Below are 18,824 nucleotides of genomic sequence, written 5' to 3' on the forward strand. Positions count from 1 at the left end.
ATGTAAAAATTCACTGTAAATCTTGAATTGTTTAAAAAACTTAGGTTTGGCTCTAGTGGATTCTAAATTGGGTTTATTTAGGCAACATTTATTGTTGTTCTGCCTCTTTACATCATATTTACATACAGAAGTTTGGCCTAATGGCATTTTTTGCATCACATTCTAGCTACTAGTGATGGGTATTCCAGTTTTTTTTTTTTTGAAAACCGGCTCTTTTGGCTCGGCTCACTAAAGCAGCTGGCTCTTTCGGCTCCCAAGCGACTCTTGAGATTGTTTTGTTGCAAGCAGGACTAAACCAGAAACAGGACTAAACCAGGACTGAGTGTCGGGACTCGGTTTCTATCTCTCTCTCCTGCACTCGAGCTCAAGATTAGTCCTGGTTTATTCATTTTATGCTGAACTGCAGCCAAATATGCACTTTTTTTTTTTTTTTTTTTTCCTGTGCACACGCAGATTTCTGAAAGTTTCGTTTTCAGCCGCTGCTGCTGTCAAACTATGGGTCTACAAGCGGCTTGAAGAGAAAAAGTGAGAAAAAGAGAAAACACGGCTCCCAATAAGAAACATGCTCCCGTTGTTCGCTCTAAGAGCCGCTTCGATCGTGACCGACCCATAACTCCTAGCTAGTAAATAAACTACCGCTATTAGCCTTTAGCCGTAAAAACGTGCGCGCCGCGGTAATTAATTATATGCATAAATGTGGATCATTCACACGTCTATTCACAGCTCATTTACATATCAATGCAGGTCCAGTAACAAATATACGACCAATATAAGTCACTTTACAATAGACCAATAGAAAACAGCCTGTTTATGTGTGCAGGAGCTACAGCAGCTAATCGCTAACAAAACCTAAACTAGTTTCAAAGTCGATGTATTTCCAACACTCACCGCTCACACAGGCTCCTCCTCACATCACAAATCTGCACTAATAAATGTCCTTTTAATCCAGACTCAAACCGATTGTCCGTAAAAAGAAAATAATCTCAGTGTTGCGCACGGCTGCGGGTGTAAACAAACACATGTGAAGTGACGTGACTCTGTGGTGTGTTCAGGGACAGTACGGACACACACACACACAGACAAATTACACCGCAGATAAATACTGGTGCGGAGCCACATATGAGGACATTTATCTGTCTGTAAATTGGATTAAATGAACATGATGTAGAGAGTCTGAGCTTTATAACGAGGTATAACATGCCCACGTGAAATATCGGCCCATATCAGCAAGCATATCGGCCGATAGCCGATATGTCTCCAGGTGCCCATATTGGCCGATAATATCGGCCAGCCGATATATCGGTCGGGCTCTAATACAAACCCATGACAGTGAACTCTTCCACTTATTTGACTATTTCTGTGTCTGTATTTATTTATTTATTGATTCCTCTTTTATCTGTGTTTTCCAGGTGAGAAACCGTACGAATGCTCCAACTGCCACAAGCGTTTCTCTCACTCGGGCTCGTACAGCTCCCACATCAGCAGCAAAAAGTGCGCCCCCGCCCACTTCCCCAATGGCCTGCACCACCCGCCCCTGAAACCCCACCAGATCGCCGCCTCCTCCGCCCACGTCGCCATCGCGCCCGCCAGGAACATGGACAGCAAACCCCTCCAGGAGCACATCCCCGTCACGCAAATCAAAACCGAACCCGTGGAGGAGGACATCAAACCCACCGTGGTCCCGCCCGTCAACGGGATCAACAGGCCGGCGGTGGGGACGGGTTTGCCTCAAGGCGTCGCGATGGTGCTTCCGACTGTGGGACTGATGTCGCCGATCGGGATCAACCTCAACGATTTGCAAAACGTTCTCGGGAAGGTGTTGGTGAACGGGACGCAAGGGAAGCAGGGGTTCGTGGTCCAGCAGCCGCAGCAGCAGATCATTAGTTTACCGGCGTTCGTGGATCACGACGGGACGACAAAGATCATCATCAACTACAGTATTAGCCCGACCGCGGCGACGACGGCGAACACGCAGCCGGCTTCGATTGTGGTGAAAAACAGCCCTCCGGTTGCGTCAGCGGTTCCCATAGCAGCAGCGGCGCCGATCCCGAGTAAAACGGAGCAGTCGTGCACGTCGGATGTACAAGAATTCCCGACGGATTTGAGTATTTCGAAAAAAGTGAAGGAAGAGCCGGTTTCGGAGCCGATCTCGGACGATTTGGGGATCGTGATCAGCAAAACGGAATCGGTAGCGGAGATGCCAAAAACGTCGGATTGCTTATTGTGCGACGAGTGTCCGGAGCATTTAGAAGCGGTCCACCTGCTGCAGCATCGCAAAGCGGCGAACTGTGAAGCCGTGGACAGCGCCGCGTTGGATCCTTCTTTCGCGGATTTACTGAGCGAAGCCGGAGTGGCGCTGGACGAGCCGAGCCCGGCGGACGACGTTCTGTCCGTGCTGAAATCCGCGTACTCCTCCGACTCGCGGCCGAGTCACGCCGCGCTGGAAAAGCTGGCGGTGAAAGTGAGCATACCCGTGGAGGTGGTACAGAAGTGGTTCGTGAAAATGAACAAAGGCGGGAAGAAAGTCGCGGCGAAGAGTTTGGAGCAGGCGCAGGATTTGTCGATTAAAGGAAAAGTGGATCGGATAGACTTGGATGATGAGGAGGAAAAGGAGGAGCGCTTAGAGTCTAAAGACGATTCGACGACGCGAGAAACTCCGAAAGCGGATGGCGTAGCGATAGATGAACCAGAAAATGAAGAATCGATGGAGGAAAGTGCGAAGGAAGGCGATGCGCAAGAGGCCGATGTTGCGATGAAGGAACCCGCGAAAGAGAACGAAACGGAAAACGTGGATGGCAATTTGACAGCAGAAAATTCTGACGTCGTAACGGCCGAAAACGCGAAGGATTTAACGCAAGAGAATTCGGAATCTCTCAGCACTTCTCCAGCTCCTTCTAGCCCCAAAAACGAGTTCGCAAATCACAATCAAAACCGAACCGGAGGAGCCAAGTGAGTCCGATTCTACAGCCGAGCCACTGGACTTGTCGTTACCGAAATCCGCAACTCCGGAACTCCCGAGCGAAACGAGTAAAGAAACCACCGCGACGGAAGAAAAATCGCCGAAAGACAACAACAACGCCAAATCGCAAAACCCGACGCAGACGGTCCAGCTGCTCCACAACTTGTCCAAACTGGAGACGACGCCGTTGAATTTGGCGTGCATCAGCAAAGACCAGCTGGAGCCGCGGGCGCTGTACGTGACCACGCCCCAGAGCGGGAACTCGAACTTCGTGACGGCGACGCAGATCCCGACGCTGGTGGCGATCGCCGGGCAGGGGACGGTCGGGTGCCTCAGCGCGATAAACCCGACCACCAAACAGAGAACCATCCTGATCCCGCAGCTCACCTACACCTACGCGCCCCCTGCTGGCAGCTCCACCGCGGGCAAGACCGTACTGCTCAACGGGCACAAGGCCATCAAGGTACGCGGGCTTGGATTACAGTTACTTTGTTGGAATAAACGGATTACACAGCGGTATTTTGCTGTTTTCACATTTTGGGCTAAACCAGGACTAAACCAGGACTAAAACAGGTCTCAGGACTAAACCTAAAACCAGGACTAAACCAGGACTAAACCAGGACTAAAACAGGTCTAAAACAGGACTAAAACCAGGATCTAAACCAGGACTAAACCAGGACTAAAACAGGACTAAACCAGGTCTAAACCAGGTCTTCTAAAACCAGGACTAAAAGGACTAAACCAGGACTAAACCAGGACTAAACCAGGTCTAAACCAGGACTAAAACCAGGACTAAAACCAGGACTAAAAAGGACTAAACCAGGACTAAACCAGGACTAAACCAGGACTAAACCAGGACTAAAGGACTAAACCAGGACTAAAACCAGGTCTAAACCAGGACTAAACCAGGACTAAAACAGGTCTAAACCAGGTCTAAACCAGGTCTAAAACCAGGTCTAAACCAGGACTAAACCAGGTCTAAAACCAGGACTAAAACCAGGACTAAAACCAGGACTAAACCAGGACTAAAAGGACTAAAACCAGGTCTAAACCAGGACTAAAAACCACTAAACCAGGACTAAACCAGGTCTAAACCAGGTCTAAACCAGGACTAAACCAGGTCTAAACCAGGTCTAAACCAGGACTAAACCAGGTCTAAACCAGGACTAAACCAGGACTCTAAAAGACTAAACCAGGACTAAACCAGGACTAAACCAGGTCTAAACCAGGTCTAAACCAGGTCTAAACCAGGACTAAACCAGGACTAAACCAGGACTAAAACCAGGACTAAACCAGGTCTAAACCAGGACTAAAACCAGGAAACCAGGTCTAAACAGGACTAAACCAGGTCTAAACCAGGACTAAACCAGGACTAAACCAGGTCTAAACCAGGTCTAAACCAGGCAGGACTAAACCAGGTCTAAAACCAGGACTAAACCAGGTCTAAACCAGGTCTAAAACCAGGACTAAACCAGGACTAAACCAGGTCTAAACCAGGTCTAAAACCAGGTCTAAAACCAGGACTAAACCAGGACTACTAAACCAGGTCTAAACCAGGATTTAACAGGACTAAATGATGCTGTGTGGACGTGTCTCTTCTTCTGTCAATAATATTTTTAATTTGGTTCAGTAAAGTCTGGGCTTTTTTTTTTTTTTTTTATCAGACAAAACATCTTATGTGAAGATTTCCTCGTCTTTGTTTCTCTACAGCAAATCAAGTAATCCAAAGTATTCAGATTACATTACTCACTTTAAGTAATTTAATGGATTACGTTACAAACTACATTCTGGGGTGTGTAATCTGTAATCTGTAGGGGATTACATTTTAAAAGTCACCTTCCCAACAGTGGCGTCAGTGTCATTGTTGTACCACGACACACTGAACAAACATTCCGCGTTGGCAAACTGTGATTAAATGCGTTAATACTTTTGATGCGTCATGTTCTTTGGAATTAATTATTGTAATTAATGTGTTAATGTCCCACCCCTAATTAAATTGTTATTTGTGTAAGAAGTTCAAACTCGTAACACATTTCGAGAGCCAGAGTTACAGTTTTTAGTTTGACGTACATTTATCCACATTTTTTATTAGGTTAGTCCCTGTTTAGTTTAAGTAAAGGCACTAAGACATGCTGATATAATTAGTTTTCTGGTTTCAGATTGAGAAGAAGGAGAAGGTGGTGAGCGGTCAGAAGAGTGCGCCCCCCGCAGGAGGACAGGAGAACGACGACTCCAAGAAGAGGAAGATGGGAGATCAGGGAGTGTTTCCCTGTGACCTGTGCAACAAAGTGTTTCAGAAGGCCAGCTCCCTGCTCAGGCATAAATATGAACATACAGGTACTACTACTACTACTACTACTACTACTACTACTACTACTACTACTACTACTACTACTACTACTACTACTACTACTACTACTACTACTACTACTACTACTACTACTACTACTACTACTACTACTACTACTACTACTACTACTACTACTAATACTACTACTACTACTAAATTAGGTCTAAACCAGGACTAAACAAGGTCTAAACCAGGACTAAATTAGGTCTAAACTAGGAATAAATTAGGTCTAAACCAGGACTAAAACCAGGTCTAAACCAGGACTAAACCACATCTAAACCAGGTCTAAACCAGGACTAAATTAGGTCTAAATCAGGACTAAATTAGGTCTAAACTAGGACTAAATTAGGTCTAAACCAGGTCTAAACAAGGTCTAAACCAGGTCTAAACAAGGTCTAAACCAGGACTAAATTAGGTCTAAACCAGGACTAAATTAGGTCTAAACCAGGACTAAATTAGGTCTAAACCAGGACTAAACCAGGTCTAAACCAGGACTAAACCAGGTCTTAACCAGGACTAAATTAGGTCTAAACCAGGACTAAATTAGGTCTAAACTAGGAATAAATTAGGTCTAAACCAGGACTAAAACCAGGTCTAAACCAGGACTAAACCACATCTAAACCAGGTCTAAACCAGGACTAAATTAATTCTAAACCAGGACTAAATTAGGTTTAAATCAGGACTAAATTAGGTCTAAACCAGGACTAAATTAGGTTTAAATCAGGACTAAACCAGGTCTAAATCAGGACTAAAACAGAACTAAACCAGGATTAAACTAGGTCTAAACCAGGACTAAACCAGTTCTAAACCAGGACTAAACCAGTTCTAAACTAGGTCTAAACAGAAACGGGAATTGGCTGTTATTTTTTTCCATCATTCACTTTAACAAAACTTTTTCAGTTTTCGATTTTGTTGTTTTTTTTGTTCGTTAACTGTTTTTTATTTTGGTTTTAGACAAATAATGAAGAAAATAGTCGTTGTTTTTTTCGTTTTCTTATTTTTGGTTTTATTTTAACTGATACACAGATTGACAGTGCAGCTTTAAACACGCCTGTTTACAGATATTTTCATTAATTTCACGCACTTTTATTTCTGTTTTGCAGGAAAAGCGCCCTCACGAATGCACCGTGTGTAAAAAGGCCTTCAAACACAAACACCACCTGATCGAACACGCCCGGCTCCACACGGGAATCAAACCCTACGAGTGCGACAAGTGCGGCAAACGCTTCTCCCACTCCGGCTCCTACTCGCAGCACATGAACCACCGCTACTCCTACTGCAAACGAAACCCCTTCTCCTCGTCCGCCTCCGTCTGCTCGTCCTCCGCCTCCTCCCCGCCGGCCGAGACGCAGGACCACCGCTACTCCTTCTCCGCCTTCTCCTCGCCGGCGGAGACGCAGGGCCGGAGCAACGGCGACAGCCACAGCCCCGCCCCCACGCAGCGCTCCGACAGCCAGGCGACGAGCGAGGACGACGACGAGGACGAGGACGAGGACGACGACGACGACGACGAGGAGGAGGAGGAGTACGAGGAGGAAGCCATGTGCGTGGAGGATATTCGCGTGGTCCAGGTCGACGACACGGACGGCGGAGAGGAACACGCCCGGGGAGAAAACGACGAAAACGAGGAGAGCGGCGAGGAGATGGAGGTCGAACTCGGGGAGGCTTCGGGCGCGGATTCCGAGGAAAACGCGGAAGCCCGGGGTAAAAACTGTGACACGCGCAGAAGAGTCAAGGCAAAAAACGCCAAATAATGAAATGAAATCGAAGGAAAAATCGCTCAAAAGACGCTCTCGACGTGAAGCGACAGGCGGATGGTTGCTTTTTCGGCCCACTACTGTGTACAAACCGCGGCGTGCCTGAACTTGTGGAAAAATACGAATTATCAGTGTTAAAAATTGTTTATAGAAGATTTAAAGTTCACCCGATGACATTTTTAGACTTGTTACTGAAATATACCAGGTTGTTATTACGGGGCGCGTCTTTACTAAACATTACGGTAAATTTGCAGTTCAAAAATCCCATCCAGTGTTAAATTTTCCAGTCAGTTTTTGTATTATTTTTACTAAACGTGAAGTAATTCCCCATAAAATCCATTGTGCCATTTAATTTATTGCCAAAAAACTTGATTTTTAACACATTGCGCCAAAATTTTACTAAATAAGTGTTAAATTTTATGAACTACCGTGACAGTAATGAATTTAAGTTTGTCGTTTTCTGGAATATTTTAACACACACTCGACAACAGACACTTCGTAGCACTTTTGACTGTTTTATTCTTCACAATTTGGTGTTTTAAATTGTGTTAATTGTGTTTAAATTGGGCAATAGCTGCTTTTTTGAACCACTATTCAATAAAATAAGTGTTAAAAAGTTCACGTACTTAATCACCAAGTAATCAGATTTTTAAAAATGTTAAATGTTTGCAGTAAAATTTCACGTTTTTCATCATAACAACTTAAAATGTTGGATTCTTTTTGTTTTTTTGTTGTTTCTATCAAATTTCTCAAAGCGTTTTACATTTTAGTCCAGTTTTGAATCACAAATTAATCGAAAAGTGGCTTCTGCTTTTTGCCGTTCGCCTTTCTATCCACTAAATCGTCAAAACTACAGGGTCAGCAGGTTATTTCTGGGGCTTTGTTCGATTAAAGAAACTCAAAAGCTCTCGAAAATCTAAAATTTTATCTGTGGGATGTAACAATAACTGAAATATCGTGATATCGTAGCAGTAAAAGTCTTGGTAAAAGTAGGAACGGCTTATCAACATCAGGAACTACATTTCCCATGATTCATTTCAGCGCAAACAACATGAATAGATATTTTTTTACATGAATTCCTGGGATAATTCACACCAAAATCTTGTCAAGGTATTTTAAAAGCAAAAAATATCGGCCTCTTCAAAATATCGCAATAAATATCGTACCGTGAGATGTATATCGTGATAATATCGTACCGAGAGATTTGGATATTGTTACATCCCTGAGTTTTCTACATCGCAAAACTGTTCTAAGGTTCATATTTGTAGCCGATATTTATTTTCAATTTGAATAATTTGCGTAAATTTTAGAGAAAAATGCTGAATAAATGCATCGTGTAACTAAAAAATAATCGTTACATCCCTAGTATCTGTGCGTATCTGACCCAAACTGCATACGCAACGCTCCACCTGCAGGGGGAGCTGCAAAAACTACTATGTATACAGAAGAAAAGTCATAGGAAACAAATTGATTTTACATAAAGAGAGATTAAATGTGTAAAAAAGTGGATTAAACTCATGATTCACAAGTAAATCCCCCAAAATATCAAATCTTCACGCACTCACTCACTTCTAGAAATCCTTATAATCTAAAAAAACAATACAAGTTTTGTTCAACGAGGACTACATTGACCAATGGATGCATCAAGAATTTCGGACTTCCGGTCATCACACAATCCATACTGGGAAGGATCATCAAACCTCCATGTTTGTTTTCCCAGTGGGATGTGTCTGTTGTCAAAGTCGATCTTTTCAAGTCTTTTGAACCATATCACTTTTGTTTCTGGTTCTGATATTGTCATATTTTAGTTTTGGGATTCGGACATCGTTAATTGTGTGACTGTTGGATCCTAACAGCGGAAAACGACTCGAGAAACGGGCTTCGGAAGTTTGCGAACTGTGAAGCGACATCAAAACAAAACCCTGATCCGTCGCTCAACCTTGATTATGAATTTAAAAATTCAACGCCAAAGTCGAAAGGCACCAACTGTTCACCAAGAAACACCTTCCACTGCAAAGAGACCAAGACGTGATGTTGCTGTAAAACCACAAGAACAAGAAAGTGCAGCTCAGTCTGTTTGTCTTCTGCTCCTCTCACTTAACAAACGGGATTTTGTTTTGTTGTCGCTCCACAAACAAAATGTTCTCTGCAAACTCAGGATGATTTCTTAGTCAGTCAAATGTTTCCTTTTTGGTTCTTCCTGTGGATCAATCCTGCCCATCGCCTTCACCTTTCACTATTTTTCAATTCCGTCGGGAAGAGAAACAGTTTGAACAGAGGTTTGAGTCACACACATCTGATTCACTTTTGCATTTATGGAGTTCGCAAACAAATTTCTCGCACCGTTTTCCGCTGTTAGGATCCAACAACCACACAATTAACGATGTCCGAATCCCAAAACTAAAATATGACAATATCAGAACCAGAAACAAAAGTGATATGGTTCAAAAGACTTGGAAAAACATGACGATTTGATGCTCACTTTTTCGAAAAATCCTTCCCAGTCTGGATTGCGCTACGACGGAAAGTCCAAAATTCTTGATGCTTCTATTAATTAAAATAAAAACCTTCCAACGTTGTTATTTTACTGCAAAATCACATTAAAAAACAGATATTTTTGACCATAACAGTAACTAAAAATCAGCTTTCTTGCTTAATCCCGAGCTCAGATTTACCGTAATGTCTGGCGTAAACGCGCTTCGACTTTTCCTGTCTCGTCTTGTTTATTTTGTCAGTGTTACTAACCTTGTTCTTGCATTTTAACCTGTAAAAAAGTGGTTACAGATTTCTATACCTTTTTATTGCCAATGAAGTTTTCGTAAATCAGTATTTTTGAGTTGAATGAACAACGACCTCTGCACTACAGTATTCCTGGTTTACCCGACGGATACGCTCCTCATGCATCAGTGTTACTCTGTATAAACGTGCACTAGCTAGCCACCTGTGTCCGTGTTGGCGTGTTTTTTTTATTTTTTTGTTTTGTGTTTTGTGTCTGTGCTAGCTAGGCCTTTTCGCGCCGCCAAAAAACGAGCCGTCGGGAAAATGAGTTGAAATGACTTGGTTTCAAAATATGTAAAGACGACACGAAGACCACTAAGATTATTCAAATAAATGAACAGGTTTGATGAACAATACTTTAAATGGATTTACTCAAAAAGCCAGGATTTCGTTTTTACAGATTTTAAATGGATTTCTCAATTCTTTAAATAATTTAGTTTTGAAAATCTGGTAGTTTTTTCATTAGAACTTTGGCAAATAATTAAAACTATTCACTGTAACTTAAAAGAAGGTTCATAGAAGAATCTGGGACTGAACCAGGACTAAACCAGAACTGAACCAGGACTAAACTCCCCTCAGGACTTCTGTTTGTTCGGAAGGGTGACCTAAAACTAAACCAGGACTAAACCAGGACTAAACCTGGACTAAACTCCCCTCAAGGCTTATGTATGTTTCATAAGAATGACCTAAAACTGAACCAGGACTAAATCAGGACTAAATCAGGACTAAACCAGGACTAAATTTCCCTCAGGATTTATGTATGTTCAGAAGTGTGTCCTAAAACTAAACCGGTACTAAACCAGGACTAAATTAACCTCAAGCTTTATGTTCAGAGGAATGACCTGGGATCAAACCAGTACTAAACTGAGACTCAACCAGGACTAAATTCCCCTCAAAACTTCTGTATGTTCAGAATGACCTGGAACTAAACCAGGACTAAACCAGGACTAAACTCCCTTCAAGACTTGTAGGTGTTCAGAAGAGTGACCTAGGATAAAATCAGTACTAAACTGAGACTAAACCAGGACTGAACCAGGACTAAATTCCCCTTAAGACTTCTGTATATTCAGAAGAATGGCCTGGGAGTAAATCAGGACTAAACCAGGACTAAACCAGGATTAAACCAAGATTAAACCATGACTAAATTCCCCTCAGGACTCCTGTATGTTCAGAAGAATGACCTTGAACCAGGACTAAACCAGGACTGAACCAGAAATAAACCAGGGCTAAACTCACCTTAAGACTTCTGTATGTTCAGAAGAATGACAGGGACTGGACCAGGACTAAACCAGGTCTAAACTAGGTCTACACCAGGACTAAATTTCCATCAAGACTATGTTCAGAACCTGACCTGTCCTGGGAATGAACCAGATCTAAACCAGGATCACACCAGGTCTATACTCTCATTAAAAGTGAACAATTTAAACAAGAAATCAAGTCCAAAACCGGTCTAGGACTGGACTTAGACCAGGCCTAAACCCAGCCTAAAAATTTATAGAAGAGTCCCAGAGTCTGAAACGGGACTAAAGTGAACCAGAAACCCAGATCTAAACCAGGACTATGCTGCTCTCTGTAACGTAGTGCAGTCATGGGCGCCATTTTGAGGACTTTTAACCATTCTAAAGATATAATTTTTTAGTTTTAAATAGTTCTTTTCTGAAATTTATGGATTTTAAAGAGAAATTAATTATTCTCAGTTCACGTATTTTGAGTTCAAGTGATTTTAACTCATTCGGTTGCGTTTTTTCGCGGCGGAGTTTCGTTCACGGGACTGTTAGCCTTAAAGATAACAAACTTTCGGGGGGGGAGGGGGGGGGGCGGGGACAGGGGGAAGGGGAGAACGGGAATTGTGTCCAAAAAAAATCATCAGGGAAAAAGCGAAAGACGAAAGCCGGCGTCAGGACCCTGAGCTGTAGCAACACTTCACCAAGTCCTCGAACGAGAAACGGTTTGAGTGGAAGTCAATGGGCAGAGGCACAGCGGCGTTTCTAGTGACCCCTGGTGGTGAAAACGAGGATTGCACTTGAACAACTTTGCGTATGTATTTTAAATAAGACTCAAAAATTATAATTATTAAATCTTCATAATGTTATAATGTTGTTACCGCCTCAAAAACAAACCTGGAGTTGTGTTTTTTGTTTCCTTGTGTCCGTGTGTCGTTCGTTCATTTGTTTTTCAAAGTAAAACCAAAAATAAGAAAATGAAAAGAAAAAAAAAACAACTATTATATAATTATTTTGGGTTTAAATGAAAAATGGAAAAAAACGGATAACGGACTGAACCAGGACTAAACCTGGACTAAAACGGGACTAAACCGATTTTAGTGCTGGTCTGGTCCCGGTCTGATCTCAGTCTCAGTCCTGGTCAGTCCTGGTCAGTCCTGGTCTCAGTCCCGGTCTGGTCCCGGGCTGGTCTCAGCCTCAGTCCTGGTCTCAGTCCCGGTCTGGTCCCACTCTCAGTCCCGGTCTGGTCCCAGTCTCAGTCCTGGTCTTAGTCCTTGATCTCAGTTCTGGTCTGGTCCAGGTCTCAGTCCTGGTCTCAGTCCCGGTCTGGTCCCAGGCTCAGTTCTAGTCTCAGTCCTGGTCTCAGTTCCCGGTCTGGTCCTGGCCTCAGTCCTGGTCTCGGTCCTTGTCCTGGTCCTGGCCTCAGTCCTGGTCTCAGTCCTAGTCCCAGTCACAGTCTGGTTCCGGTCTGGTCCTGGACCTGGTTTAGTCCTGGTTCAGTTCTGGTTCAGTCCGTTATCCGTTTTTTCCATTTTTCATTTAAACACAAAATTGAAAACTGAAAAAACGAATCATTATCTGTTTTTTCATTTTGGTTTTGGAGACAAATAAAGAAGAAAATCGTTTTTTGTTTTTTTTTCATGTTCTTATTTTTGGTTTTATTTTGAAAAACAAATGAACGAAGGACACACGGATTCTCTACATCTCCGAAGCTCAAAACGCTCTGTTCCACCTTGTGATGTCACGAAGCTGTAGTTTTTCCGTCTAAATGTACAAGATTTGTTCATGTGAATGAAACAAAACACAACTCCAAGTTTGTTTTTGAGACGGTAACAACATTATAACGTCAATTTTGCATAATTTAAGACCTTTAATACACTTAATATTTTAAATTTTTTTTTTATTTTATACGTTTACTGTTATTACGCAAAGTTGTTCAGGTGCAAAAATGAAAACATGGATCAGAAAATACCCTTTAATTCTGATTTTTTTATTAGATTTTAACAATGAACGACGAATAACCAGAAGTGGAGTTTGTGTGCGTTTTGGCGACACCTAGCGGCAGATTTGAAGCACTGCAGTCGCTCCAAAGTGTCAAAAGTGCGTCGTTTGAGTCAATTTCTGTGTTATAATTTGATAAAAAAGCACGATTTAATTTGTGTGAATGAAACAAAACACAACTCCAGATTTGCAGTAACAACATTATAACATCAATTTTGTGTAATTTAAGACCTTTAATACACTTAATATTTTAAATTTTTTTCTATTTTATACATTTACTACGCAAAGTTGTTCTGTTGCAAAAATGAGAACACAGATCAGAAAATACCCTTTAATTCTCATTATTTTAACAAATTTTAACAGTACTAATAAACAGAAGTGGAGTTTGTGTGCGTTTTGGCGACACCTAGCGGCAGATTTGAAGAACTGCAGTTGCTCCAAAGTGTCAAAAGTGCGTCGTTTGAGTCCATTTCTGTTATAATTTGATAAAAAACATGATTTAATTTGTAAACAAAGCCATAATTTGTATACGTGGTGATTTTTAACACGTGAAAACTCTGAACCTGGTAAATTCCCGTGCCGTTCCCGTTGACTTCCCGTGGTTCCCCTGCTCCTCGTCCGTCTCGGGTTTTGGGTTCGCGAGGCGTCTGTGTGTGTGTTTTTTGCCTCTGTGGGTTAGGCTGCCCCCTGCTGGCCCGCTGCCTTATGCAAAGACCCTGTGCTGTTAAAATGTGCCATTGAAACAGTTTTGGTTCGGTTGTTTTTCGCTTTGGGATAAAACGCGACGACGTTTACGACTTTAATTCGACTCGAAATATGAATCCGGTTTGAGTTTTGAAGCTGCGTTGTGTGACTTTTCTGCTCCAGGGTCCGTTTTGAGGTGTTGGTGTTTTGTCTAGAATGTTCCGCAGTGTGGCTTTAAACTTTTCTGTCTTCATGGAGACCAAACCGGACAGAGTTACGGGTCAGATCTGTGGAGAGGCGACGCTGTTCATAGTCAGAAAGTCTGGTCTAGAAGAAGCTAAAGGGAGGACTAAACCAAGACTATACCAGGACTAAACCAGGACTAAACCAAAGACTAAACCAGGTCTAAAACAAGGACTAAACCAGGTCTAAACCAGGTCTAAACCAAGGACTAAACCAAGACTAAAATAGGACTAAACCTAAACTAAAGCAGGACTAAACCAGGACTAAGTCTGGTTTAAATCAGGTCTAAACCAAGTAAACCAAGACTAAACCAGGTCTAAACCAAAGCAGGACTAAACCAGGACTAAACTAGAACTAAACCAGGTTTAAACCAAGACTAAACTAGGACTAAAGCAGGACTAAATCTGGTGTAAATCAGGTCTAAGCCAAGTAAAACAAGACTAAACCAGGTCTAAACCAAGACTGAACTAGGATTAAATCAATACTAAGCAGGACTAATTCAGGTCTAAACCAAGACTAAGCCAGGATTAAACTAAAACTAAACCAGGTCTAACCCAAGACTAAACCAGGTCTTAACCAGGACTTTGCTCCTCTAAAGAAGAATCCAGGTCCAAATCTGGTCTAAAACGGAACTAGACCAGGACTAAACTAGGATTAGACCCCCCGTTGTGCAAGTCCAAATTCTACAGAAGAATTCTCAGGATTTAACTTGGACTTAAGTGAGACTAAACCAGATCTAAACCAGGACTTAGTGAAAGTTTAAGGTCTAAAGAAATCAGAACGCCTGTTTTTCGAGATATTTTTGAGCTCTAAATTGAATAAACGTAACGTAGAGCTGTTAAAAGCCACACCGCGGAACATTCCAGGCAGAGCAATGACACGTATAGATCTAGAAACCAAAAAGTTACACAGTGCAGCTTTAACTTTTCAATTTTGACTCAATTCAAGCTTGAAATTCTGAAATAATTTGTCATCATAAAGTCAGTTTGTGTTGTGATTTTCAGGTAAAAACAAACAGAAAACAAAAAATAAACTCCTTTTAATAGACTTGCTTACGTAATCAAGCTCTGCCTCTTCTCGTTGCCATGGAGACGACCACATGCCCCACAGTACGGCATTAAATTCAACATGTATCTTCGCTCAATTACTCACTTCGGTTGCAAAAAAAAAAAAAAAAAAGAAAGAAAATTGCCTCGACGCAGATCTGACCTGTAACTCCGCGGCCCGTTGGCGTCAGTGTGAGTTAAGGCCTGTCTCTCGTATCCATGGAGACACGTTTAATGCTGCGCCGTGGGACATTCGAGGCATAGGAACGAGCGGAAATGTCACGTAAAGCGGCTTTAACGGTCGCAGAAAACGGATTTGTCGTCGTTTTTTTTTCCTCGCGTTTTCTTCCAGAGCCGATTCTCCTGTGATGTAGCCAGTATTATTTCTGTTGTGTAATTAATGTTACTTACATTGACGTCATGTTTACTAATGTTTGTTTATGAAAACTCTTTAGAGATTAAACTGAATTTACACGAGTTAAGAGTTAAAAAAAAAAAAAAAAAAAAAAAAGTTCGGGGTTTGGAGACGGGAGCAGCGAGGAAACGAATAAAGTGTCTTTAACGCAAAATATGGAAAGTTTCAGGTTCATAGAAGAATCTGGACTGAACCAGGACTAAATGAGGACTAAATCAGAACTAAACCAGGACTAAATGAGAGCTGAACCAAGGAATGATCCAGTGTGAGGTCTAAAGAAGAAACCAGGTCCAAAACAGGTTGGATTAGACCAGGACTAACCCAGGATTATACTCCTCTTAGAGCAAGTCTGTGTTCTGTAGAAGAAAATAGATCAAAACCTGGACTAAACCAGGTTCAAACCAGGTCTGAACTGGGCCTAAAGCGAAACTAAAATAATAGGACTTAAGTTTTACAATCTATAGAAGAATATCAGATGTAAAACACAACAAAACTGGGACTAATCCAGGTCTAAACTAGGTCTAAACCAGAAATAAAGCAGATCTAAACCAGGACTAATCTTGTCGTTCGAATGAGCGTACTATTTCACCAAACGGGACTTAAGCAGGATTCAGCCAGGTCTAAAACAGATCTAAACCAGATCTAAACTTGGTCTAAACCAGGTCTAAACTTAGTCTAAACTTGGTCTAAACCAGGACTAAATCAGGATTAAACCAGGTCTAAACCAGATCTAAACTTGGTCTAAACTAAATCTAAACCAGATCTAAACTTAGTCTAAACCAGGTCTAAACAAAGTCTAAACCAGGTGTAAACCAGGACTAAACCTGGTTTTAACCAGGACTAAATCAGGTCTAAACTAGATCTAAACAAGCTCTAAACTAGGCCTAAATCAGGACTAAACCAGGTTGAAACCAGATCTAAACCAGGTCTAAACCAGGACTAAATTAGGTCTAATCCAGGTCTAAAACCAGGTCTAAACCAGGTCTAAACCGGGACTAAACCAGGACTAAACCAGGTCTAAATTTCCTGTCTCAAACGTGGTTTAAGTCGATCTATCTCCTCGTCACTGGGAGGTTTGTGGTTCAGTTTCTTTTCAACATAAAAAATAAATCACATCTATCTTCCTTTTTTTTTTTTTCAAACCTGCTGCTCTTGTCTCCGCCTCTAAACTCTCAGCCAATCAGATCACAGAACTGCCCTTAGAGCCCGCCCCCTTTTCCGATACAGCGCTGTGATTGGCCGATTACCGAAACTCTCGCCTCGTTTCACTCCACTAAAGTAACGGCCAATCAGAAACCTTTATTTTGACATAGGAAATATCTAAAGTATTCAAATAAACAAACATAGGATTTCCTTGTTGCTCACTTGACAAACATTAGTGAATGTAACTTTACCGAACAGTATTTTTTATTATTTTGTGTGTTTTTATTTCTCAATGGCAGTATTTGGTTTCCCCTTTTCACCGAATAAATGTGTAGGACTTTTTATATTTACGAGTCAGTTATTATTTTTTTGTATTTTTTGGTTTATTTATTTGTTTAACGGTGTCATGTACAATACTCAAGCTGGAGTCGATAATATATTTTAGTACAAAAATACAAACTTTGGTCTCTTAACGTGTGGTTCTGGGAGGCGGAGTTTGTAAAAAGTGGAATTTCAAAGGATTTTTTTTTTTTAAACGGTGATTTTAATTTGGTGTGAATTGTTTTTTATTGCCAAAGTAGAAAAGTAACGACAGGGTGTAATTGTTCTGTAAAAAATTCAGATTCAAAGGTTTTAAATTATAGAAAATTGACCGAAATGTGTCTCCAAAATAAGCGTTATTCACTTTTACGTCACAAACCAGGAAGATATCTTGGAAAGATGCGATGACAGTTTTCTTTGGGTTCTGATCGTGGCAAAATCTCGACAAAATCTCAGAAAAATGAGAAAATGTCCCAGTTTTCTTCACCTACACAACTCCGAGTGCACTGGGTACACTGGAAAAAAACAACAACAAAAAAAACAATATCTAGCTAAGTTAACATGACTTAAATTAAGACAATTTTTACTTTATTTCAATCGATTAAATTTGAAAAGTAAAATTATCCACCAATGGAGTAAGTGTTTTTCTTAGGTTTGTGTACAGTTCGTTCTTTTGAAATTCAATTAAGAACGAAAAACAATAAAATGGGAAAACAGTTTATTTCATTATCCCATTTTAGTGTCAAACCAAAAAAAGAAAAGAAAAAAATTCTAAATATTTAATTTAAAGTTGATTTTAAAATTTTAAAATTCCACTCAGTCTTGGTGACTATAAGGGCTGGGTATCATTGAGAAGTTGCTGATACGACACATATCGATATATACTGATACAGCGAGCTTTCGATTCGATACGATATATTTCAAATCGATTCTGTAAAAAATAAAGGCTAAATCATGGCTGTGATACTAAAAGTCTTTGTTAAACCACTTTTTGTGCAAAAACACAAACATTTTAATCCTCAAAACAATGAAAATGTCAAATGTGTCGCATAAACAAGTTTTCTTCCTGTAAACAAGCAACAAAACTGTAGCTGTAACAAAAAAATTTAGTAAAATAAACTGATATTTTGATATTTTTGCACACCTCTAGTACCTATTTAAATTTTTGTCTGTTATTTTCATCTGGGACCAGGCTCGTCGATAGAAATTTGTGGGCTCTGGGCAAAAAAACCTCACATGGGCCCCCCTTTTATATAAATTAAAAGGAAAAACCCTGAAACCTTTGACAACAGACACATACAAGTTTATTTATTTTTTGTTTCTAGTTTATTGAAGGCAATTCATAAACAACTGCCACCAATAATTAAAGTTTAAATAAAAAAAAAAAAAAAGTTTTGGAATTTCACTTTGAAAAAACGTAAAAATTCCCTCTTGTCTGGTGCATCTGCTTCACTCTTCTGTGACTAAACGCATGATTTTAAATGAAGCTGTTTCTCCTCAAAGCCAAATGTAAAATTATGATTTGAGTTTTTTCCTCGTGCCGATCGTGTCCCCGTCACGCTGCTCCTCAAACCCACTCTTTGTATTTGTTAGTTTAGTTTGGACTCCATCACCAATAAAATGTAAGACTGCATCTGGACTCTGGCTCGTTTCTGTCTCCGTTGTGATTCTTTGGGTGATTCATCGTCTTATTCTGTGGAAAAGCTGAAATGCACAGGATTCTTGGCTTGATAATTTTCCAGGACTGGTATAAAATTTACACTGAGAACTAAATCTTAAAACAAATAAAATCTCATTATAAACTGGGTCATGCCTAAAATTCATTACAGTTTAAATATTGTTTTTACATTTCTAAAATATGAAACACAGCATGAACAAATATAAATTATTATTATTGTTATCAT

General features: G+C 40.9%; 1 protein-coding gene across 1 annotated transcript in view; it reads left to right on the forward strand.

Moving 5' to 3' along the window:
• The window catches only part of LOC110168035 (zinc finger E-box-binding homeobox 1-like), a 99,911-nt gene extending 90,478 nt beyond the window's left edge, over positions 1-9,433 (forward strand). The window contains 4 exon segments of the mRNA XM_055151489.1: positions 1,410-2,942; positions 2,944-3,422; positions 5,119-5,297; positions 6,415-9,433. Coding sequence (XP_055007464.1) covers positions 1,410-2,942; positions 2,944-3,422; positions 5,119-5,297; positions 6,415-7,063 — 2,840 coding nt within the window. The 3' untranslated portion in view covers positions 7,064-9,433.
• Positions 9,434-18,824: the final 9,391 nt, after the last annotated feature.

Source organism: Boleophthalmus pectinirostris, unplaced genomic scaffold (genome assembly GCF_026225935.1).
Source record: "Boleophthalmus pectinirostris isolate CB_2022bp ecotype Guang Dong unplaced genomic scaffold, ASM2622593v1 HiC_scaffold_16, whole genome shotgun sequence".
Taxonomy (NCBI): Eukaryota; Metazoa; Chordata; class Actinopteri; order Gobiiformes; family Gobiidae; genus Boleophthalmus; species Boleophthalmus pectinirostris.